Raw genomic sequence first — 26062 nt, forward strand, 5'->3', positions numbered from 1 at the left:
CTGGAAAGCAAAACCATTTAGCACAAGTTAATGTTAGCAACGTAGCCGGGGCCTAACGGTACAGCTGAGCACTATGCAACAAACCAGCTTAGCCACAACCATCAGTACTCGGTAGTACAGTAGCTACGTTCTTTGTTTTAAACATTACAAATCTACTAATAAAGCATACTTACAGGTTGTGAGTCTGATTCCGAGTTATCCAAACAAAGTGGGAACTGACGCGTCTTTTAGGAGTAAACGCTTGGAAAATTCACTTAGCCCAATTCACGAAGCAGTCCTCAGTAAAATGAGTAAAGCACAAAAAATGCTGGGGTTCTACTGCTGTGGAATAGTGGTATAAATACATTTTAGCTATTGACTCTTTATTTCTTCTTCCTTTAGAAGTCCATACAGAAGCTCTAAGTCCAAAAATATTCTTCCCGGCCTCTGCTTTAACTTGCTTTGTTTGAGGGCGTGCCAATCAAGCCAGGCAGCACATATGAAAAACTGGGCGGGAATTTGGGACTTAAATGCAGGTGAGGCCTTTCAAACAGTTTAGAAAAAGTGTTTTCTGTGGGAGAAAAAGCTCCATTTAAAGTAAAATGTGTTTTAACGCAAACGTTAGTGTTGTAGCGTTTGTGTTGTGGCTTTTTTTGTTTGTTTTGTAGCTTTTGTATTTGTGTTGAACTGTTTCGGCCACCGTAACTTTACACATCTATGACATACACAAACTATATAACCCACTAAAACATGGGAAAACATTAGGAATCACAATAGGGACTCTTTAAAGGTGGCTATATGTAACTTTTAGTTTCTGTTGATTCTAGCGGCCGCTTTGGACAAAAGCGGTAGTGTTTTTACCACGCCTGCTGTTGTAAAGATATTTTCTTTATTAACCACTGTACTGAGTTAGCGTTACTGGCAGGTCATATAGTTGCAATGAATGTTTTGCTCAGACAGAAAATAGTTTATTTACAATGAGAGAATACGTTTCAAGTGTTAACTTACGTTAACTTAGCATGCTTCGGATGCATCGTGAGCTAAACCGGGTATCACTGTCACTGTGCCACGAGCCAAAGCATTAAGAGATTGTTGTAGCAACCAACGTAAGTTAGATTTATAAAGCACATTTCATTAAACCCAAGGATACTTTACACGAGGGGGATAAAAAGAAAATCTGTGACCCATCAGAAAGAATGTGTGCTCTGTAGAGCCGGTCTCCCTTCCGTAAATCATTTTGTGACTTTGACTTTCAAAAAATCTAACTGGGAAAAGGCATTACATAATAAAAACTATATAAAAATATTGTTCTTTTCACTGTTAGTCTCATTTGCTGTTGCTGTTACAGGTCATTTATGATCATCAGATGAAAAATTACACAGTTTCATGAACATTTAAAAAGTTACATGTAGTAACTTTAACCATACTGTTAATACTTATTCTGACATAATCTGCCAGTGCTGTGAAAAATATACAAACCTGTTTTGAATGCAAATTAACTTTGTCTCAATTTTTCATGATTGTGATAAGTGCAGCAAACTGCTTTATTCTTCCAAACTACAGACATTCATTTCTAGGAGCATTTTAAAAACTAATTCATTTAAAGACAAAAATGTCTTGGCGGCAACATACTTGTTTAAAGAAAATAGAGAAGACTCACAGTATGAAATAAAACACCACTACACAAATAATCCCTTTTTTTTTGCATAATGAATACTTTTACTGTTGATACTTTAAGTACATCTTGCTGACAATACTTCAATGCTTTTACTTAAAAATATTTTGAATGCAGGACTTTTTTGTATTACATAAATATACTCAGGCAACTGCTTTTACTTCACATTATCATTTATTTACACTACCTGCATTTGTATACCTTATCTTGTATCTTGTTCTGTAGGCCAACCTGTTTGTGTATCTTCTTGTTTGCATCTTATTTTAATTCTTTTGTTGGGACCATGGAAATAATTCCGTTCCTTTGCACTGTATTTAGATGGATGTCATTTAAGTCTATCTTATCTCTTATCTGTTACCTATAATTGTGTATTTCTACAATGTAGTACTTGTACTTCAATATCTGAATACTCCACTCAACTGTTACTGAGATGAACAGTTGGAGGCTAGGCACCTCCAACATGGCCACCAGGGGGGGACAGGACATCAAATGATATTTTCACAAGGATGTATATAAGATCATACAGTGAGTAGAAACAAAGCAGAACAATAAAAACAGAACCACAGAGCTGATGGAAATATAATTTTACATAAAACCTTTAAAGTGTGACATGAAGGAGGAAGGGACTAGGGACAGTAAAACGGGGAGGTTTGCCTTCACACAGTTAGTTCTGCATTACATGTTGCAACAGAGTGAAGGCAGGAAACAGAGATGACACACTCAACGTTTCTCTACATCACACTAGTACCACAGAGAGAGAGAAGAGAAGGAGGTGAACCATAGAAGGAAGAGAGGAGAGGGGGAAGCTCTCCATGAGACGAGCGAGTAAACCAAGAGAAAAGGAGAGAAAACTAAAGGAGGTGATCGGAGAAGATAAAGGAGGAGCTCGCGAAAAGGAGAGCAATGAAAAGAGTGAGAAACAACGCAGAGGAAAAAGAAAGGAGGTGAAGAGGACCGAAGCCAAAGCAAGTAGAGGGGAGGAGGAGGAGGAGGAGGAAGAGGAGGAGGAGGAGGAGGAAGAGGAGGAGGAGGGAAAGAAGAAGAGGAGTAAAGAAGAAGAAAGTGGACAAGAAGAATAACAGTAGCAGGTGAGAAGAGTGAGACTTTAAGCAGAAGAGGAAGCAGAAAGTCAGAGAGGAGGGTGAGGGGAGGAAGTGAAGAGGCAGGACAAGGGAGGGAAGGAGGAGACGCCGGAGGAGGAATAGGAGGAGAAGAAGAGGAGCTGCAGTGTCAGCATGGAGAGGGACATCAGGAAACAGGGGATGCTCTACCTGCAGCAGCAGAGGTTTGGAAAGGTACAAACAATTAACACATTAACACAGAGCTAATGCTAACACAATATTTCTGTGTAACGTAACTGTATGAGCAGCAATAACAGTAGATGTGTGTGTGTGTGTGTGTGTGTGTGTGTGTGTGTGTGTGTGTGTGTGTATGTGTGTGCGTGCGTGTGTGTGTGTGTGTGTGTGTGTGCGTGTAGAAATGGAAGCGTGTGTGGTGCGTCCTGTTCAGAGACAGTTCCTGTTCGATTTCCAGACTGGAGTTCTTTGAATGTAAAGATGGAGGAAGTGCAGAGAAGAGCGACAAAAATCTTCGCAAACAACAGGAGCACAAGAAGGTAGAGTGGACTCTACTAAACTGTATTGAACTCTACTAAACTCTACCGGACTCTACTGGACACAAATTTGCATTTCCTAGGATGGAGAAGGCATGACCCGCCATTCTCTGCCTCTGATTGGCTCGTTGCCTTCGTTGGTTGGATTGATTAGGTTTAGGCGTGAGGAGTGAGATTGGTTAGGGTAGTCTGGATCGAGGACAGTTCATTTACTAGATAATCGCTGGAAACGTCTTCCGTCGGGTGTCCTTGCCCTTGCAAAACTCGGTTCGATTCAGGAAACCACAGCAAAGTTGCTACATGCTATAAATGGCAGGTTGTGAAGAAAATGTGGATTGTGCAACAAGGCAGGCCTGCTTGGTTCTTTTGGGGAATGATTGCAAAGATTTACAAAAAATATGTTCACGGAATTTACTATTTAACTGGGACGTTTTGATTTACTAAATACACACGCCGATACACTGGTAAGAGCGTGTGCAGTAGCGGAGTGGCAATCGGGAGAATCATGACTTTTCCTGGTGGGCTGGTAATGTTTTTCGAGGCCGCAAGGGCTGGTCTGATAATTATACATTGCAAGTTCTTAGCAACACCATCCTGCGGCGTGGTGTGCGGCCTCTGCCCGCTGGTCAAACTGTGCAGCCCCTGCTCAACCCATACGGCGGGCCCGCAGCAGCCTCTTATTTCAATACAAACACAGGCTAATCAGAAAGCACCAACGAAGTGCAGGTTACAACCATGTCTAGGATTTTCAGAAATATAGGGGGATCAGTGAGTGGCCCCTCCCCAAATGGCATAGCCCTGGTTGGCCTATGACGTAAAGCCATCGAACACCTCTTTTTTTCCTCGTCACGTTTGGAAGTCTATCGGTAACGTTAACAGATAGCGTGTGAGTCTAATGATGGAAAGCCAAAAAACAAAAGGGAAAGGTGGCGCTGAGAAGGTCAGTCTCAAAAGGGGATTGTGTTCCTGTGCTGTGTGTTTCATTCATTCACCGGACCATCCAAACCCCTACATTTTGGGGGGCATCCCCGCCAAAATCTACACCTATGCTAGGAAATGCAAATCCGCCTACTGGACTCTACTGGTCTTTCTACTGATCTCTACTGGACTCACCCTGTTACCTAGGTGATAAAAGTGTATGTGTGTTTGTGTGTGTGTGTGTGTGTGTGCGTGCGTGCGTGTGTGTGTGTGTCTCCCAGGTGATCCGTCTGGCGGACTGTATACGTGTGTCGGAAGTGGACATGGACGGATGTCCCAGAGACACGGGACCCTTCCTGATCGAGACCACCGAGAAGATGTACGTGTTCGCTGCAGACCGACTACAGCTGGACGACTGGACACACAAACTGTGTGAGATCGCCTTCCCTGTAGGTACACACACACACACACACACACACACACACACACACACACACACACACACACACACACAAAGCAGCTATTGTAATAAACACTGTGTTGTGATGTCAAAGTGTCAAACGCAACAGGTAACAGGTGCATCAGAAGCTGACCTCGGTCGGAGTCTGGTGTTCAGCGTAGATATAACAGTTTTGTTATGGAGGTGTAAAGTGAGTAGGGCAGCTCAATAAATCGTTTTTATCATCATCGTCATCATCAGAGTGCAGATTTAGGGAGTCAGCATTAATCTAACGCCATAGTCGAGGTTCAGGACACGTGACGTCGACCACTTTCACCAAGCAGAGCTCTTCGTCGCTGAACGGAGTATTACGCTGAGCAATTCCTGTTGTCTTTTGTTTGTTTCTCACAAACAATAATTCTCGTTGCTTTCTGGCCCTCACTGCTGTTGAACTAAAACAAATTGTTTTTCAATGTGGAGACAAAGTTTGACTTCTGTGTCTTGCCGTTTTATTTTAGACGGCAGGCAGCTGAATTATTATGAGAACAAATAGAAAAAGTAAAAAAATATTTTAAATTGTTTGTTTATTAATATTTCGTTGTTGTTTGCTTGTTTGTTTTGGGTGTGCAGGCTGCGTGAGTTATAGAAGTTATATATTGTCCTTGTTAGTAAAAAGCAGCAGATTTAAACCAGGATGAGACAAACCGATTTAAGGTGGAAATGAAGAGTTTAGGAAGTTAATGTGGACATTTCTGTTGGGTGCCTGAGAGCTCACGTGAGCTGTTTATGGGAACCTCTGACATCACCACCCACAATGCACCAGTCCACTGACCAGACAGTCACATTAACGCCTTATTCACCAACAGCTGACTGTTGTGTCATTTCTTCATCTCCTCGGTGGTTAAATCATGTTGGTTGTCATTAAAATGGCATTGATCCTGCTGCTGGTGTCTATCAGTACCGATAAGAGTCCAATAACTTTGGTTATTGATCATGTTTTAATCGAAATCTTTACAAAATAAAAGCTCACATTTAAAACTAACTGAAATATTACTAGAATGTAAAACAAACAGATTTCTGACAGTTTTAAAGTGAAATATTGTGTTGGTGGTTTAAATAGCAGCTCAATAACAGACAGCTGACAGTCACAACTTCCTCTTTCTGTCTCTGTGTGACAAAAGTACACACTTTGTACACAGACAGCCAATGAGACAGCAGATATCACGTCTTTTAATATATCCATGATGATTCAGTCTCCTGCTGTTGATTTTGTCCCATCCACATCCCAGAATACAAAGCACAGGCGGCTACAGGAGCCTGTTTAGCTCAAAACTGCAGTCTGGTCAGGTCACGGTCGAACCACAAACAAACGGCTCCGGGGACTGAGACCACTTCCTCTTGGTACTCAGCCGAGTCTCTGAATGTTGTGTTCTGATCTGCTCAAAGAAATTGTACGAAGCAAGAAAACCAAATGACTGTACAACACATATTGAATAGACAATAGAGGCAAAATGGTAGAGTTGAGAGATTTATTGTAAAACTGGAGCAGGCAAAGGTCAAAACCAGGAGACAATCCAAACAAATCCAAACTCCAAACAAAGCATCATGCAGAGGTTCAGTACAGGAAGGTAACATGTGTGTAGTCTCAGGTATCAGGTAACAGAAAGCAAAGACAAGAAGGCAAGTTTGACAAAGGTGAGGAGTGAGAGGGAAAGGCTATAAACTGCAGAGCTGCTGATGAGAGAAGAGGGAACAGGTGATGAGTAGATGGGAGGGGCAGTCAGGGGATGGAGAAAGACAAAGACTCTGATGGATGGATGGATGGATGGATAGAAAGGACACAGACAGCTGCACTAAGCTGCAGCAGCTGTCTGTGTCCTTTCCATCCAAGTATTGAAGTATTGTCAGCAAGATGTACTTAAAGTATCAACAGTAAAAGTATTCATTATGCAAACAAAAGGATTATTTGTGTATTGGTGTTTTATTTCATACTGTGAGTCTTCTCTATTTTCTTTAAGACCCACCGCAGGATTTTAAATTAGCAGATCATTTCGGGATAAATTAAAAAAGTAAAGTATGAAATCAAATATGTATTTCAAACAGCACATTGTGATGGATCATTTTCTTATTACAGTTGGCTGATGTTGATCAAAGATCAAGTTATTAATCACAGATTAATCAGTAATAAAAATAATCGTTAGTTGCAGCCTTTCTTGGTAACTACGCTAACGCATATGTGCGTCAGTATCGTCCAAAGTTAAATAATGTTTCAAACAAGGTAAACACAGCACAGCGGAACCGGTTCGTCACTTCCCCTCAAATCCCCACCCAACCCAGCACAGGTCCAAAATGGGGACAAACAACACACACCCATGCACACTGACAACACACACCAAAGGACACAACATCCAAAACAAACAAAAGTAAAGTTAAATAATGCTTGATTTGAAATGCCCTCTTACGTTTCCCTGTTAAAGGTCTAACATGTAATACTGACAGCTAGCATTTAAAATAGTAACTGCAGTCCAAATTCAAAATCCTGGACAGGTTTGCGTTTTTACAGACCATCTGGCAACCTGGCCTGGCTGTCAGAATGGGCAGTTGATACCAACACACAGGCCAAGACACAAACAGACATTCTGTCACGGAACGGAAACTTTAAAGGAGAAAATACTGGCTTTAGCATTGTTGTTAGAAAACATAGTATTTCAGCTTGCATGTTACCTTTATATCTGATGACATATTGGGGTCGTTTTTGGATTTAATACAGTACATATATTACATATTGCACCTTTAAGCTGCAGTGAAAGGTCTTTAATTCTGGCTGATTCCACAGAAAGAAGACTGTGGGTTTCATCCTTCACCACCAAAGATGTGTTTAATGTCCAGTAATGAACAGAATGTGTACAAGAAAAGCCAGTTCAGTGTGTTAAACAGAGTGTTGTGAACAACACCTGAACCACCTGTAATCTCTCTGTGAACACATTGGAGAAAAGTAATCAAACTAAGTGATCTTATTGTTAATAATCCAAAATATTTGTGTGTAGATTAATTGGACAGAACACGGAGTGAAGAGAGGAAGCCTGCAGAGAGGAAACAGAGTGGACGAAGATGCAGGAATGGAGGACAACTCACTGTACAGCAGCAGAGAAACAGGTACTCCTGTCGGTCTGTCTGTCTACCTGCCTGTCTGTCTACCTTTCCACTGCGCAAAACCCCCAAGAATCCAGAGAAATGATTGCCTAAATATTCCAACATATGATCCAAATATGACAATACAGACTGTATGTAGTGAATACTCTCTAATAATGTGAGTCACAGATTTCATGTTCGGGGCATATCCAACTCCAGAATGGGACAACTTTTTACTGCTAGAATCTGGAGTTCATGGCATCCCAGATACTGTAGCTAGTGATATGCAATAAAACTCATATTTGGAACATATCTAGTCAGAAGTAGACCGCTGTCATAGCTGCAGAAGATTCATTAGTCATGTCTTATGTCAGGATATTTTATAGATATGACCAGAAATCATGATTGAAACTAGAACACAAGTATATAATTATTGATGCATTAATGTGTTCATCCCTTTAATAATGTAAAGGTGGAGCTCATTTTATTAAAATGCTGCTGGGTAGATTATAAAGTTAATTTATAATTAACTATAGTTTGTATTATTAATCTGAAAACTAAAGTCATCATAACATGGAACTACTCAAGTAAAGTACAAGTACTTGTACTTAAGTACAGTACTTGAGTAAATGTGCTTGACAAACAACCGATCAAAAGAAACTCCTGGTTTTAGAAGGAAATACAAAGTATTTGATCATGTAGTCTGTCGACTCGATTTTACTCCAGTGTTTAGAGACACGTGAACTGCAGAACGTATGGACATTTAATATTTGAATACTCTTTATTGATGAATTTAATATTTCTATCTGTAGTCTGCAGACTTAATAATCAGCCAATCGACCTCTTCAAAAACTCTTGTGGTGAAAAAGTTTTTTCTCCTCGTGACATCGTGTTTGTGCAGAAGTTTTCAGTGCGAACTTCAGTCATGTCTTCCTGTCGCACCTTCAACCACACCTCACTTCCTCTTTCGCTCTTGCTTTTTTTCCCCCATCGAAGCTAAATTTAGCAGCCTGTGGCCGAAATAATGCATCACTCTGTTGCTGCAACACAAACACACACACACACACGCACGCACGCACGCACACACACACACACACACACACACACACACACACACACACACACACACACACACACACACACATTTTACATACTTTATTTGATTCCACATTACAAGTCAAATTTCCTTTGGAATCAAATTTCCTGAATGATCCAACAGATTAAAACAGATTAGCATATTGTTATGAATTATATAATTCTAACGGTACAGGAAACATTGCCTTTTCCAAATAAACATACTTCCTATAGTTGCTGAGATTGAACAGTACTTTGCCAACTGTTTAGTCCCTGTTTTAGATAGCCCCCCAATGCAAAGTCCACGGATCGCCAGTCTATGTACATGACCTAGACTTCCAAATACTAGCACAATGATCTTGCATTTGTACCCAAGGTTCTCAATGGTAGGTAACAATGGCTGATATTTTAGAGTCTTACAACAGTAAGAGTCCTCCATAAACAAGTCAAATGCACATGACACCTCAAAGAGTTTAACTGTTTTGCCATTTTGAGAGATGTTAACAACATCTGGTGTATTAGCAATTCCTAAAAAAGTGTTTGCAGGTGAGTTAAACCATTCAGACTGTACAATAGTGTGTTTAAAGATCTGTTCATCAGCTACGCAGGGAGACTGAGCAGCAATGAGGTCCACAACTCTGTCATGTCTGGCAGTATATAGTCCTTTAAATTATGGACAACTGTTAATGATGTGAGCTACTGACTCCAGGTGTTGAGGGGGTGTTCATGCAACATGCAGAGGGGTGAATGGATGGGGGGAAACTAGTGATAAGTTGTATTTTGTAGGAAGGACCTGCAAACGTGCTTTTAAACAGAAAGTAAGGATCTCCTGACTGATGGTGGCGTTGCTGTAGATAGTGTGTGACACAGAGTGGTCCACGCAGGGCAGTTTTTTCCCCGGAGTTTTAGACTGGGCCAGTACTCCATATTTTGGGCTCTTTGAATAGACATAAGGGTCCGCCTTGATGTTCTAGGCTGGAGCAGGTGAGCAATGTTGTTATGGTGCAGCCTGGCTTCCACAATGACAGATGGGTCCTCTACGACTGCATCAGAGACCTCTACAGGTTGGTAGGGGGAAGTCCACTTCAGTTCAGTACCTGTCCTCCAGCATAGGTCATCTAAGTCTGGCCAGTCTGATGACACACCAAATCCCTGTGCCCCTCCATCCAGCTTTCCGTTGGTCTTTCTTTTAAAACCCAGGAAGCTGTCTTCCCCACCGCATGCGTGTAGCACCTTCCGTCTTTTAAAATCCAGCAATAAGGATGCTCTGGCCATTTGCCTCACGCTGACATCATCACAATTTAGCATGTTGGTAAGGTGAGACTGTCTTGTGGCTGTGTACTCCCACATGCAGTTTGGAACTTCAAGCCCCCCCGCCCCCCGTCCTGTCTTTTCTAAGATAAAACATTATGTGGAATGTGTGTTGAGACAAAGCAATTTCCTAACCATGTTTACAGTATTGTTGTCCATCTCACGCAATACTTTTTGTGGAATATGGACCTTTGCAAAAAGATGTTGAATTTTAGAAAAAGCTATGTCTTTTATTGCTTGCATTTTCAGAGTAACAGGAAGAGGTGATGCGTCAATGAGATCCAGTCACACACACACACACAGACGGGCTGATATGATAAAGTAGAAACTGAAATATAAAGAGAAAGAATGCAAAACTAAAACATGTTTATTGGGATTGGTTGCAGTGTAGACACAGAGCTCTAATAGGCAGGCAGAAGTACCAACACGGAAGCTAAGCAATGTACTGTAAAAGATGGGGGAAGCAGCTAAATGTATTTTAGACACCTATAAAGATTGGTATCCAGGTCAAAACGCTAACGTTCAAGATTTAACAGCCACTCAATAGATAACCATTGTTTTTTGGCTGGTGAGTGAAGCACATCTACCAGCCACTTGCATATTTTACCAGCATTTGGCTAGTAGATAGCGCTAATTTTTGACACTGTTGGCATCAGTTTAAGTGTATTAACTATGTTTAGAATATTTTCACCGCTTTACCTTGCTATCAGACAGCCCTTTACGACAGAGAACTGAAGTCGTTATATCCATCTATGCTCTCTTCAAAGCCACCAGACACCTTTGAAAAAACAGTAATTTTACCTCGCAGAACACGGGAGTTGCTGGTCTTGTGTTATTAGTTAGGTATGGGTTAGAAACTAACAAAACTAACAAACAAGCTAACTGATTGAGACCAGCCACACCCGTGTTCTGTGAGGTCAAAGGAGTCTGGTGGTTTTGGATAGAGCATAGATAACGGCTTCAGTTCTCGTTCTTAAAGGGCTGTCTGACGCCATCTAAAGCAGTAAAAATATTCTAAATATAGCATACACTTAAATTAGTAACTTTATTTAGGTGGCTGTAATACATTTAGCTGCTGCCCCTATCCACAGCAGTACATTGCTCATAGCTTCCGTGTCAGTTCTTCTGCCTGCTTCTCCAAACTGAGGGCGTGCTGCTGACTGACAAGTACCTCATACAACCTTACTTCAGAAGATCCAAACTATCCCTTTAATGTTGATTATTGACTTTTGAGTATCAGTTAGTTATTACCTGTGTTCATGATCTGCCTCGATATGAGCACTGTGAACAAAGTCATTTATTACCTTTCTGATGTTTGATGATGACGACTGAATGTGTCAATTTCATAAACATCCTTACGGTGACACGTCAACAAAAGCTGCTGGTGATGCTGTAGAGTCTTAACAGTGTGACACAATCAGTAAAGTTGCTTACACAAGTATCGATAAGCAAACATGCTGATTAGTCATGTGTACCTTAATGTCTGTGGATGAGAGGAAATGAGGCTCATTCACGTGTGCAAAGTTCCACAATGATAACAGTGTGAGGTTGTGTTTTTGCGTTCGGACCCCGAAGTACAGAGACATATAGATTGAGATGGTTTCAAGGGTGTTTATTAAGAAACGAAAAGTCACTGAAGGATTGGCAGGACACAGGTGGTGGCAGCTGGGAACGGGCTGGCGTGGCAGATTGAGAAGGTTATCTGTAGGATTACTGGAGCCGGTGAAAACTGGCACACTGGAGGCTAAGCACAAAAAAAAACGAAGGTTAGTCCAGTGGTCAAAAAGTGCGGGAACTATGTAGGACTTTCAAACACTTTGGTAAACTAGATCACTAGAGATAAGCAGCCACTTTACTCTACCGCTTGCAACAGGATAATCTGACACCGGAGTGGAGTCTTGACCAGGCTTTTGTGTGCCTTGTTAGAGAGACGAGCTCAGCCAGCCACGCCCTCAGCTGCACCAACACTGCCAAAAAGGGAAGAGGGGGGAAAAAAGAAACAAAACACCAAAACACCATTATGACATATGTCAGCTTTATAAATCTGTTGAAAACAATGTCTTTGTGTGAACACCGTTTTAGTTGTGAATCTAGAGTCTTTAGATCCTGACCCTCCTTGACCTCATGTAGCTACTTGAGCCTTTGATTCAGAGATTTATGAAAAACTCAAACACAAAGTCACTGAGATCATTTTGATGAACAACTAAACCTCTGAATGTGTTTACACAAGTTCCTGCTACACGATTATTGTTGTCGTATATTTTTATGAACAAGCAGGTGTACCTAATGAAGGGGCCACTGGCTGCATAAGGACAGAGGTGAAAAATAACCTGCTGAATTTTAATGATAATCATCCAATAGCAGTTTCCTGTTTGAGACAGTAACATGTAACTCATTACAGTCAATTCATTTATCAGCTCCTCAAACCTGTTTGAAATGTTTATTAGGTTTCTGTAGAACCACGAAATAGCAAATAAACTGTTATACGGCAGTAGTAACTACACACACTCAGGGCCAGTTGTCAGTGTGTGTTGCTGCGTAGTGGAAACTTCAAGGACAAGTGTGTGAACAGTGATCGGCAGCTACAAGATTACTTCAGCTTTTATCTTCACAGGACAAACTTCCTGTTTCTCAACAGGAAGCTGAACGCCATGTTGTGTCTCAGTTATGTGGTTTCAAGTGTTCTGAGGTCATTCGCGTCTCGAGTTATTTCCACTGATCCTTGACTGGTTTGGACCTGATCAACAGCTCTGATTACGTCTATATTTAGTTTGGGTGGTGGCTGTGAAGTAATGAGGTCAACAGAACAGTGACTGTGGGTTTCTTTTTATACTCATCAGTAATGAGTAAGTCAATATAACCGAGACCAAAGCAACTGCAGACAGAGGTACTGGCTGAAACTGAATTGATTCAATTAGTTTTACAGTTTATTTTTACACAAAAAAAATATCCCAAACACCGATCTTAGTTTCTGTTCTTTACATATGTTTTTGTTCTTTACATATGTTTTTGTTAACAATCTCTTAGAATGTCATTCACCACACTCTGGAACACTGCTGGAGCATTGGTCAGTCCAAATGGCATCACTTGGTATTCGAAATGTCCCATAGGTGTATTGAACCCCGTCAACCACTCGTCCCCCTCTCTGATACGGACCAGATGATACGCATTGCGTAAATCAAGTTTAGTGAACACAGTAGCACCCTGTAAGGAGTCGAAAGCAGAGTTCATCAAGGGCAGGGGATACTTGTTCTTGACAGTGATATCATTCAAACCCCGATAATCAATACAAGGTTGAAGAGAGCCATCCTTTTTACTCACGAAAAAGAATCCAGCTCCCAGGGGTGATGACGAGGGACGAATGAGACCGGCAGCTAGAGACTCCGTTATGTAGGTCTCCATGGCTTTGCGTTCAGGTCGAGAGATACTGTATAAACGTCCCTTGGGATAGGCAGCTCCAGGGATCAGATTTATAGCACAGTCATATGGTCGGTGGGGAGGAAGTGACAGAGCCCTTTGCTTGCTGAACACTTCACCCAATTTATGATAGGTTTCAGGAACTAGGGACAAGTCTGGGGAAGCAGAATCAATGACCTGACTGGGAACAGAATGAGAACAGGCAGTTAGCATGACATTCAATACTCCAACTAGTTACCTTGCCAGTCACCCAATCAAATGTGGGATTGTGTTCCTCAGACAGGGGTAACCAAGAACCAGAGGGGCACGGGGAGATGGCAGAATGAACGAGATGAGCTCTGAATGATTACCCGACAGTAGCGTCTTAACAGGTTCAGTCCTCATAGTGATACGTGCCAGAAGTCTGCTGTTAAGAGTGGTAGCTTCAATGGCTTCCGGTAATTGCTCCTTGGAAAGCCCCAGCTGTTCCACCAAGTCGGCATCCATAAAACTGTCATCAGCACCTGAATCAATTAAAGCGTTAATCTCCAAAATCTGATATTGTTCATGAGGGTTGCAGGAAAACTGGGTCCGACAGGGTTATTGGGAGACTGAAACTGGCAGTTTAACGCACGCTGGGGACAAGCGGAGATGTAATGCCCCACAGTAGAGGCAGCTGTTGGTCTCACGTCTACGTTGGCGCTCCTCCTTGGTTAACCCATGCCACCCATTTGCATGGGGTCAGGATCAGAAGGCAGAAACTCCTTTAATCTTGTGTGGTGAAGAATGATCAGCTTGCTCTGGTCTATTCCGACTTGGATGTAAGAGTGTAGATGATAGGTTGGAAGAACCCCATCGCTTCTCCCTCTGCTCTCGGATTCTATTATCCACCCGAATAGATAACGCTATCAAACTGTCCAGGTCACTAGGCTCAGGATAGGAAATCAGTTCATCTTTAAGTTGCTCCGACAACCCCTGATAAAAAGCCGCTTGTAGTGATGCCTCATTCCACCCACTCTCCACAGCCATTGTTCAGAATTCAATTACAAACTCTGCTACACTGCGAGCTCCTTGGCGAAGAGAAAACAGATGATTAGCTGCGTCCTTACCTCGGACTGGATGGTCAAACCGCTTCCTCATCTCTGCAGTGAACTCCTGGTAAGACGCCATACAGGTGTCCTGTTCCCATAAGGCTGAAGCCCAATCCAGAGCTCTTCCACACAGCAGTTCAATTACAAAGGCTATCCTGGCCATGTCTGTGGCGTAAGAGTTGGGCTGCAGGTCAAAAACCTAATCCACACTGCATGAGACATGAACAACATCTTCCCAAATCCCCCTCGTACTTATCTGGCGTCGGAACCTTGGGCTCACGGAAGGAAACAGCTCCAGAAGCGATAGGCGAGGGAGGTGAAACAGGTGGTGGATTATCAGCCAGCAAACAGATTTACTGAGAGCCTGGATACTCAGACTAGCAGAAAGGTTCTGAACTGAAGACGCTATCTCCTGTAGCGCCGTGCTGTGTTGTCCCAGCATATTCCCTTGTTGGGAAATGGCATGGCGAACGGAGTCCAGGTCCACTGTGTTAATCTTTGGCCGGATCGTTCTGTCACGTTTCACTAGAGCGGAACCCAGAAGCAGACCAGGACAAGGTGAGCTGAATAAAAGGAGAGTATTTATTAAGAGACTTAAATGTGGAAGCAGGAGAATCCAGGTGACAGAGCAGGCAGTGGAGGTGTGTAGGTGGGAAGGAATGAGCAGATCCAATGTTATTTCTGAAGCAACAGATGACCAGGCAGAGGTGGAGTGAATATCCCAGGAGAGTAACTGCAGACAGAGGAAACGAAGGTAAGTTCACAACAAGCAAAAATAACAGAACAGCAAAACTAACTATTAGTAAACTGAGGTTGATACGCAGACACAACATGCTGTTCATGGCTAATGAGCCGGCAGGGAATGGATGTCAGGTCAGAGCTTAAGAAGTGGAGAGGTGATGATCAGGACCAGGTGTGCAGGTAGCTGATGAGATGCAGGTGTGCGTAGTTGAGAGAGCTCCCGCCTTGCTTCGTCACCAGGCAACCAAACAGGGTGCGTTCAGGAAACTCAGGAAAACAGACTCCAGGACAGAATACAGGCAACTCAGGCAGAAAACAGACTCAGACAGCGGGATTCATGACAGAAGGCGAGCGAGTGTGCAAATATAAATAAAATACAAATACACACAGACAATTCATTTACACATAAACATATCTAAAAATACAAATATGACTAATGTGTTAGAGACATACACAAGGATTAATACCAGCATTATCCAACACCACAAAGGCACATATGTCTTTTCTGATCGTTTTGGAATATCAATATAGATGTCAAAATCCACCATCTGTCATTAAACAATCTTGGATATAGATATATGGAATATACAGATATTCATGGGTACATTTTGTGATGTTATTGTTTTATTTTGAAGGCTCCTTTCAAACAGAAACATTCAAACTGTTTAACATCAGGGAAGATGTAGAAGAAGAGATGAAAAGAGACAGAGAAGAGATAAAGTCAGAGCAGTTAACAGTATATAAAGACACCGAGTAGATATAAATAGACTCTCGACAGTTGTAGTACCACAGTTGTAACATTTGGTGTATAATTGAGGTCGTGATGTGCAGCTCCTGAAGCTACTGTTCCCCACATCGTCACGCATCGTCACACACATACACACACACACCTGGCTGACTGAGTGTGTGTGTATGTGTGGTTTCCTGAGTGTCACACATCTGAGAACATGTTAACTGCTGCTGTCATAAAAGAAGAAGAAGAAGAAGCCCAGGAGGCACTTGACTGATTCACGCTCTCAGTTTACAGTTTTTTTTTTCTTTGATTGCTTAACCACAGTGGGCACAACTGGAGCCCCATGTGCAAAACTCTAACTAAAGTCTGCACTACCAACAGTCACCTGAGCTAAACAGTTCACATCACCTGCAGAACTCATTCCAAGCAACACAACTCTTCCACACACACATCTCAAAACAGACTCAGCACAGCCAAACACTATGAACAATCCTCATCGAGATAACACACACTGTCACTCAGAACACACTGAGCGTAAAAACACTAGCTAACACTATCAAACACCAATACAGAAAATACAAACTTTTCATCTTTACAGTTTGAATAATTTAAGGGACTTCACACGAATCAATAGTTTCTTGTAGTTACCAGTTTTTTTTTAGGAGACAAAAAGGAATGACAATCAGCAGTTTGCTTCAATAGATATATAATTTTACTGTATTTTGCCTGTAGTAGTTAATGTAATGACTGGAAAAAAAGTTAAAAACTAAAGGTACGTAATAAAGAACATTGGATGTCCTGGCTTGCTGTGCACCTGCATCATCTCTAATTACAAATGAATGTGGTGTTCCCATTGCTTTCACCTCCATTACTTTCTGAAAAACAGTAAGTCACAGTTTTACTTTACTACAGTAAAGGTAGTGTTTTTCACGTTTTATTTAGCTGTGTATGTAAACTCAGACATCTTACCTGGACATGTTGGTATCTTTGCTCTTTTACCTGTTCACTGTTTCTCTCAAACAGTATAGTGTATAACGGATTCATTCTTACAGTTTTTTTCCGATCGCTATGATAATTTTTTCAATACTTTTAATAACTTTCCTAAACTCTTAACGCACCAACACACCTACAACACACAATTGACAAAACACATTGAAAACTAAACTCTAACACTAATTTTCAAAATACAATAATTCACTAACACAATACACTATGTCCACCAAAACAATGCAAACATGTCTCAAAATCTACAGTTTTTCACGATCGCTATGACAATTTTTTCAATACTTTTAACAACTTTCCTAAACTCTTAACGCACCAACACACCTACAACACAGAATTGGCAAAACAGTTAATTTCATGCTCAAAATCACACATTGTAAACTAAACTTCAACACTGATTTTCAAAATACAGTAATTCACTAACGCAATACACTATGTCTACCAAAACAATGCAAACATGTCTCAAAATCAAGTAATTCTTCCAAAACACTAACACGTTCTCTCCCAACATGAACATTTAGTCAATCATAGCACAATGTCAAACAAAACACTAAAATCACATGGAATTACAGAAACTGCATTATTTTATATGTGTCAGGTCTGCCCTTATACAATAGACAATAGTATATTGTATTTACCATAGATTGTGTTTTGCACTGCAGTTTCTCTTGAAGCCTCTCTACATTTTTGTTTTGTTGGGTTTAGTAAATGCATGCATATATATATATATATATATATATTTTTACTGTAAAGATAATTTTTTGGGCTTTATTTGACTGGACAGCTAGTTGAGAAAGGGGGGAGAGAGAGAGGGGGAAGACATGCAGGAAATTGTCACAGGTCGGATTCGAACCCTCTGCGTCGAGGACAACCCGACTCATTCCGAACTCGTAAAATAAGGACATTTGGACAGTGGCTGTCAGCGTCTGATGCGACGAAAAAGGCGTCTTTCAGCGTGTTTGTGTAACGCACTGGGGAGAGCAGCAGTTAGATAGGATTTAGTGAGTAGTATGTAAGGGTGAATGTCAACGTATGGCGGGGTGGTGGATGGGCCAAACAAACACAGGACTTTCACCCACGAGAGCGGGGCTCGCGTCCCACTTGTCACGTTTGCTATAGTCGCTTTTTTCTCTCCTGCTCCTGTTTCTTTTGCTGCAGAGATTCAATACAAAAAATTAATGACCCCTTTAGCTTTATAGAATGTACGGTTTATGAAAAAAAGGAGACAGAGACAGAATTATCCTGGTACTTCTCTTCCTCTCCCTCGTGAAGGCATTTTTCTTATTTTCTGTGTTCATCTACAGTATATTGTTCAAATAGGTCCTCTTTCAGTATGTACTACCATATGATCATGTGATTGAAAGAACCTCAACACCTGAGTGTGTTTCCTAGAAGGGAATCAGCTGTGATTGATCTATTTGCATAACTTAAATCAGCTGTTTCTCAATAAATGCATATATAAAATGCAGGGGATATATTTGTGTTTCAATTTACAATATGATCAGCTGTTCACTTTGACTTTAGCCTATAAGTTAGGTTTAGAACATGATGTTATCTGTTCTGACATACAGAGTGTAAGCATTTGTAAATTTGGCAATAAAAATCCATTGTTTTGGTCTTGGTGGAGTTTGTGTGTAAAAGAAGTTCAAGCATTTTAAATTTGTGTTAACTGTATGCATTTTGTGTCAAAGCAACAAGAAATGTGTTAAATGTATAGCCTACACAGGCAGATGTAGTGCTAACTGTGTTAAGAGTTTATGAAAGTTGTTAAAAGTATTGAAGAAAGTGTCATAGCGATCGGAAAAATTTGTAATGCACCAGACTGAAATCCATTCTGTTTTGAATGTGTGACAGTTTTGACAGCAGTGTGTTAGCATTTGAACAAAGTGCTGTGAATCCACAGTGTTGTGCACGTTGTGGTTAAAGTCATAGCATAAGTGTGTAGAGTTTTGAAAACTATGTTCAAGCAATGAAAAAGGAACTAGAGTTTGGTTCACATGAACGGCTGGCTGCTGTGCAGACTGTAGTTTTGCACATTCGTCATTTAGCAATCAAAAAAAAATAGTGCTGTATCAATAGTTATCAACAAGATAATGAGCCACAATCTTAACGACAAAGAAAACAACACAGAAAGACAAAAATAAACAAAATAAAATAAAAAATAAAAATAAAAAAAATAAAATATATATATATATATATATATATTATTATTATTATTATTATTATTATTTTTTATTTTTTTTATGCACCAAAACAAACCCCAAATATAAACCAACAAGCTAATCCTCAGTATCTTCACATCTGAGCAGGTCATTATTGTGAATTAAACCCTGACAGCGTGAAGCAAGACTCAGGGAACATGATCCCGCTTATCACACGGCTACTTACTAAAGAATCAATCATTTGACACAAAATATTGATTTAAAAATAATTGTATTGATTTTACAATGGTCCTCCAGGGTCTATCATCAGAACTGCGTCCAGATGTTTGTTATATGCAGAAATAACAGACAGTAGAATGCCATAATTGAGCAATCAGAATCAAGTATTCAACAAAGCCGTACACGTTCATCATATAAAACTCTTTGAATACCATTCATCTCTATCGAGTCCCTCCATCTTTCATCCTTTACCAACTGAACCATCAGCCTTTACACTTTATTATCAGATGTCCTTATTGTGACGATAAGTGATGTTATCAATTGAAACCTGACAATATTCAGTTTTTTCTCACTGAACACAAAAAGATGGAAATGCATTGACTAAAAAATATTTAAAACTTAAAAGTTTTTCTCTGGGTTTATTCAGATCTAGATGATATCATCCTGACATGTTGATAAATGGGTGTGGAAGAACAGACTATGACTGACTGTGTGTGTGTGTGTGTGTGTGTGTGTGTGTGTGTGTCAGTGCGTGACTTCAGAGTGTGTGTTCGGAGGACAGAGGCGTCTGATCGCTGCAGACTGAAAGGAGACAGATTCCTGCGAGTGGACAGTGACGCTCTTCACCTGCTGGATAAGACTGGAGACATTGTTTACACCTGGCCATACAGATACTTGCGCCGCTTCGGACGAGACAAGGTGATATACACACACACACACACACACACACACACACACACACACACACACACACACACACACACACACACACACACACACACACACACACACACACACACACACCTACCTGGTTTAATGTTAGTTTTAGTGTTGTCTTAGAGAAATCACAAGACAAGTAAAAAGTCAGGATAAATAAAGAGTAAAGTCAGGTCAAAGTCAGGATTTTAAGAATTAAGTCTGGTTTAGACTCTGATGTGTTTCCTGTCCTTCAGTCCACCTTCTCCTTCGAGGCTGGGCGGAGGTGCGACTCCGGTGAGGGCAGTTTTGAGTTCGACACCAAACAGGGGAACATCCTGTTTCAGGCTGTGGAAGCTGCCATCAACCTTCAGCGGATCTCCTGCCCCCAGAGGCAGACCTCCGGGGGGGGCCGGGTGAGTCCAGAGACCCCCCTGGACGGGAACCTGGCAACCCTGCCCCTCAACCCACCCCTGGCCCAGTGCAGGATGGCACCGCTGCCTCAGTTCCGCAGCCATATCCCACAACCCCCTGCTGCTCAGGTCAGCTCACATTACAGGTCATCTGTCAAAATAAAGTCACGACTTTTAAAATAGAGAGGAATGAAGGCAGAATTTTCAAAATAAAGTAAGGACTTATATTATTATATTAATCACAGGATTTAAAAATAATTTCAGGATTCATTTAAAATTAAAGTCATGATTGTCAGAAGACCTAGGCTCAAACCTTAAGAAATCAAACTCTGTTCATAATTCTGGTGATTTAATGTTCCTTACCACACCTCAGACAAAATTACATTTGACTTCTCCCTGAACGAAAATCATGCATTAATAAATTTGAATCTATAATCTGCACACTCGCAAGAGAGTAAAAATGCACAAGCTTGTGCATTTTTACTCTCTTGTGTGCAGATTATATATATATATATATATATATATATATATATATATATATATATATATATATATATATATTATAATATTTTTTTCTCAGTTAATTATTCCCCCTTTTAGCTGTACAACAGCTGCTCTTCCATCACACTGTAATGTGCTGTTATAGGAAACCAGATGTTGTAGATTTAGACTTTTGAATCTCTGAACTGTCTGATTGTCTGGATGTTTTTCTGTGTGCAGACTGATGACGGTGTGTACAGCATGGTGACTGAAACTCCAAATCTTATGATTCTTCACAAAGATAAAGAGAGCTCCTCTTCTTCACAACAACAACAACACCGCCCCCAGCTGGTAAGAAACATAAACTGCAAAACACAGAACTATCAACATGTTCGTGCGTCTCTCAATACTGTCTGACTTCCTGTCTGTGGCTCTCAGCTCTAAGCCCATTAGTTCCTACTAAAGACGTACATCTTTACAAAAACAAATATATATGGTTTCATCAGTAATTGCCTGAAACTGCTGGTCAGTGTAGCTTTTTGGCTGGACCATAGGACCAACCATACAATGGAAAAACTCTGTCCCTCTGTCACTGAGTGATTAAGTTCCACCATTGGCTGGAGTGAGTGTGATGACGTCAGTGTTGGTGTTTCCCCACTGGTGATGACAGAACAGATTTGATTGATATGAATTAGTGCTGTCAAACGATTAAAATATTTAATCGCGATTAATCGCATTAATGTCATGGTTAACTCGCAATTAATCGCAATAATCGCACATTTTTATCTATTCTAAATGTCCCTTGATTTCTTTTTGTCCCATTATTTTTTCTCATTTTAATGCTCTTATCAACATGGAAAAGTGGATCGGCTTGCTTTGTGCAAATGTGCTTCTGTCTGAAGTCATCCATTGTCGCCTGGCTTTGACTAGGGGGCGGAGAATTCACATCAGCTGTGTGCTTGGTATCAAGTGGTATTTCAGACTGGACGTGCTGCGACGATAGCTCAGTTCACAACGTCAAAACACACAGATCACTTTGGTCTTGTCAATGGAACCATTGGGCAACTTTTTAAAAGTAAACTTTCCATTCAGAATCTTATTGGCATCCATTTCGGCGTCTCGAGCTCGCCATCCACTCAAAACGTAACGTTAGCCTACTACTCTTTGGCCGGCTCGCAAGCCCAAACAAGTGTGTGCAGCGTGCCTGTTGTTTTGTTTCCGGTCTAGCTAGATCCGGTGTGGTGTTGTAGTTTTTCTGACGTTACTAGTTGTTGCAACAGCATGTGAAAAAAACTACAAAGTTTGCTAGGCCAAAAAGAACGTTAATCTCGCGCAAAAAAAATTAATGCCGTTAATAACGCGTTTAACTGACAGCACTAATATGAATATAAAGTATAAATAATTGATCACTGATGTTCTGTTCTGTTCTTCAGCCTCGTCTAGAGCCTCCAGTTGACAAAACGCTGACGGGTGTGAAGAGTTTGACTCTGGACACTCGCGGCATCCCCGTCCCTCGTAAGAACCAGGTCAAGATGATCTCCAGCTGCCCTCTGCCTCATGCCGGCCCCGAGCCCGGCCCCAACCTGGCCCAGGGCCCCGGCTCCACCCAAAACCCCAGTCCTCGCCTCAGCCCCAAAACGAACTCCAACCCCAACCCAGACGAGACCTACTCCCAGATCAACCTGCCGACCGCCGCAGAGCGAGGCGCCAAGAGGGAGAAGAGAGGCGGCGGTGTGGCTCCCTCATGCACCCCCCCTGCCATCCGCAATGAGCCGGACTACTCCCTCCCCTTCGACACCATCGCCATGAACGTCATGTCAGATATCCTGAACTCCCATCAGGCTCAAAGAGCCGAGTCTGGCGCAGACCCGCTCTACGACAGCATCGACGAGATGAAGATCAGAAACATCTTCCTAAGCGCCACCCCTGCTGCCGCCGAGCTGCAGTACAGGAAGGTGGAACACATCTACGACGAGCCCGAAGGCTACGCCGCCGCCACCCCTACGCAGAAAATTCCCAACTCCGTGTACGATGACCCCGAAGAAATGAGAGGAGATGCCTGGAAGATTATGGGTATACCTGCTGACCCTAAAGGTCACGAGTACCCGTACAACGCCCGGGTGGACGATTACGCTGTGCCCAAACGAGCCCAGAGGGTGCTTCCTGTTAAACAAAGCACAGAGGAAGAAGAAGAAGAAGAAGAAGAAGAAGAAGAAGAAGAAGAAGAAGAAGACGACGACGGGGGGGGAGAGGAGCTACAGGAGGAGGAGGACGACAAACAGAGCAATGAGCAGCAGGATTCACCGTACAAAAACATCATAGTGAAGATGGCGTAGAAGTGACAGGAAGCAGTTGTGATGATTCAGATATAAATATTTAGGTTTATTATTTAATCCAACTGGCAGGCTGAGCCGATCACTGAGACTCTGGTTTGTAAAGTCGTGACTCTGGCTGATCCGCCATCTTTACTCTCTTTGTATAATATCGCTTTGCACCTCGTCCAGTTCTCTGGAGGACAAGCGGTGCCTTCTTCTGTGTTCAAATTTAGTGTTAAATAATTCACCATTAAATTGTTTCTGCTCAGCTGGTTTTTTCCCCTGCTGACTAGTGCTCTTTGAAACCTATTATTTTCATTATCATTAAATCATTTAATCTACGAAATAGTTTAAAAAAAATCCAGTCCAAGAGTCCAAAGGCGTCTTCCAATGTCTTGTTTTGTCCGACCAACAGTCCAAAACACCAAAGAGCAGATAATCTACGACACTGGAGGAACTGACACCAGAGAATGTTTGATGGCTGTTGAAAACAGAGACCTACGCCACCTTGTGCCTCTGCACTGAGCTCTAGCGCTGGACAAAAATGGACAAACAATTCTTTTCTATTTATACTTTAGTTTGATTTGTACTGGGTCTTCTTCTTGATACCAAGTCTTGTACAGACTTGCTGAACAATACCAAAGAGACCAACTGGGAGCTTCAGGGCAGATTTCTTTAGCTGTCATGATACAACAAACAAGCCGGTAGATTTGTGTTTATTTACTGTATAAATAACACAAACGCGTTCCATCAACTCAATTATCACAGTAAAAATACCTTGAATTCATTAGTTGTTATCAGCTTTACAGTATGTCGCCTACATTTTTATAATTTGACAGACCTGATAGATTTGAGAGACCTACACATCATGTTAGTGTGTCCTGCTCTCTGTGGCCTAAAACCATAGACAATTAAAGAAATGGACCAACAGATCCTGTTGCTCTGGACGGAGACCAGTGAAGCATATTAGAAGCACTTTTCCGGTGATGGCTGAGCGTTACTGCGCAGCTGCAAACTGAGCTTGACGACGTAAATGTGACGTGAGCAACCTGTCTGAAAGTTGTAATTCTTCTGGTAGCTGTGCCAAGAGAAATCTCAATCATTCCCAATCTTGCAGCGACAGAGAGCGTAGGTATATGTAAGGAGATAACATAGGCACAGGCTAATTATTGCTAACTAAAATGCTAGTTAACATTAGTAATTAAACTTAAACAGCTAATTAAGTAAGTCAAAACTGCCTGCGAGCTTCTCCTCTACTGTACGGTAATTTGTCTACTATGCGACAGAAAGTCGCGTGATTATGACACAATCGTTAGCCTATTTTTACAAAAACGTCTGCTACGGAGCCATAACGTGAGATACAAGGTAATGGAGCCTTTCATACATTGTTTAAACGTGCAGCTTGAAATCTGCTTCCCATTTATTACTGTGAGCTTTTGCTACCACGTGCAAAACTTTTTTTTGTTCTCTTATCATCATGTGGTGATGCACCTGAAAGCAGAGGCTGATGGGAAAACTCTCCCTGCTGGTGCGTTCAAAGATGCTCAGGCATCTGAGGTATAAATGCAGCAGTAGATCAGCTTGAACTTTTATGGTTTACTTGTTTGACATTTTGACACCAGAGCTCCTTATTGAAATATTTTATGTTAGATGTCGGAGCATCTTTAAACGCACCAGCATGGACAGTGTTGAAAATGGTCTCCGCTCAGCATCGGTAGAGTAATTCATACGTGTAACAAGAGGTGTCAAAGTTTTTCATGAGATTTATTCGAGTTTTCTCTTTAATTTTTATTAAGAGAAGTGATTTTGGAAGAAAATATGATTTGTGAACATATTATTTCTTGATATTATTTCATGGATTTGACCTCAGAGCTGCAATAAGCAGCTTCTTCCAACAGAGGGCAACATCTATTTATTATTATTGTAGATAATCAGCCAATCAGGAGAGACCATATATATCATCTGAATATTATCATCGGAAACCTGATTTTAATCATCATCAGACAGAATTAATTTTGTTAGTTTTCAGTTTGAAATTAAGAAACAAATCCATAACATGCTTTCCTCTCTGAGATAGTGTACAGATGTCTTGTGAGTTAACAGCTGTGTGGAGCCTGTAAATCTGAAATAAATCCTGATTTATGATGTATTATTTATCTGTTGCTTCATTTTACTTTTAATCCAAAGTGATCAATAATTCAGCACAGAGTCACAAAAGCTTCAGACACACAGCCATTCGTCTATTCTGTTCAGAGAAGCTGCAGTGTTGGTGACTTAATGACTTTCTTGCATACATTAGCTCTAGAGAGATATATCTCAGTAAATATGAAACCATCCTGCTCAATGTTGCCTAGATACCGAAAACCAATTTATCATACAAATACTCTTACACTTATCGTATTTTAAGGAAAACTATTGCACATTCATATTATGCAGACTGCAGTGTGTAAACAAGTCAATATTTTTTGTAACATAAACCATGAGGATCTTACAGTTTTCCATTCTTTCGGCTGAATACCTCACGTCTTACTGCCTGCATCCACTTTAATTTTGGGTTATTTACCCTGTTGGTGCATCCCACCACACAGCAGTTTTAGGCATTTTTCTTTTGTTTGCTAGCATAAGGAATAGACAAGGAAGCACAAAGCCAATCAAGAGCGATTAATTGTTTCCC

At 41.2% G+C, this 26062-nt stretch overlaps 1 protein-coding gene across 1 annotated transcript; it reads left to right on the forward strand.

The window, feature by feature from the left end:
• Window positions 1-2295: 2295 nt before the first annotated feature.
• On the forward strand, window positions 2296-25537 carry dok2 (docking protein 2). Its single transcript, XM_078250411.1, has 8 exons — window positions 2296-2949; window positions 3132-3269; window positions 4466-4633; window positions 7671-7779; window positions 20014-20183; window positions 20438-20722; window positions 21314-21424; window positions 22507-25537. The coding sequence occupies exons 1-8, from the start codon at window positions 2890-2892 to the stop codon at window positions 23407-23409; spliced, it is 1944 nt and encodes a 647-aa protein (XP_078106537.1). The 5' UTR covers window positions 2296-2889; the 3' UTR covers window positions 23410-25537.
• The last annotated feature ends 525 nt before the right edge of the window (window positions 25538-26062 follow it).

This window comes from Sander vitreus, chromosome 5 (assembly GCF_031162955.1).
Source record: "Sander vitreus isolate 19-12246 chromosome 5, sanVit1, whole genome shotgun sequence".
Classification (NCBI taxonomy): domain Eukaryota; kingdom Metazoa; phylum Chordata; class Actinopteri; order Perciformes; family Percidae; genus Sander; species Sander vitreus.

Bases quoted from the DNA above. Each gene is read 5' to 3' on its own strand.
- dok2 (XM_078250411.1), top strand. From the start codon at position 2,890: ATGGAGAGGGACATCAGGAAACAGGGGATGCTCTACCTGCAGCAGCAG. The intron at 2,950-3,131 runs GTACAAACAATT...GTGTGCGTGTAG, and splicing joins AGCAGCAGAGGTTTGGAAAG to AAATGGAAGCGTGTGTGGTG. The intron at 20,723-21,313 runs GTCAGCTCACAT...TTCTGTGTGCAG, and splicing joins CACAACCCCCTGCTGCTCAG to ACTGATGACGGTGTGTACAG.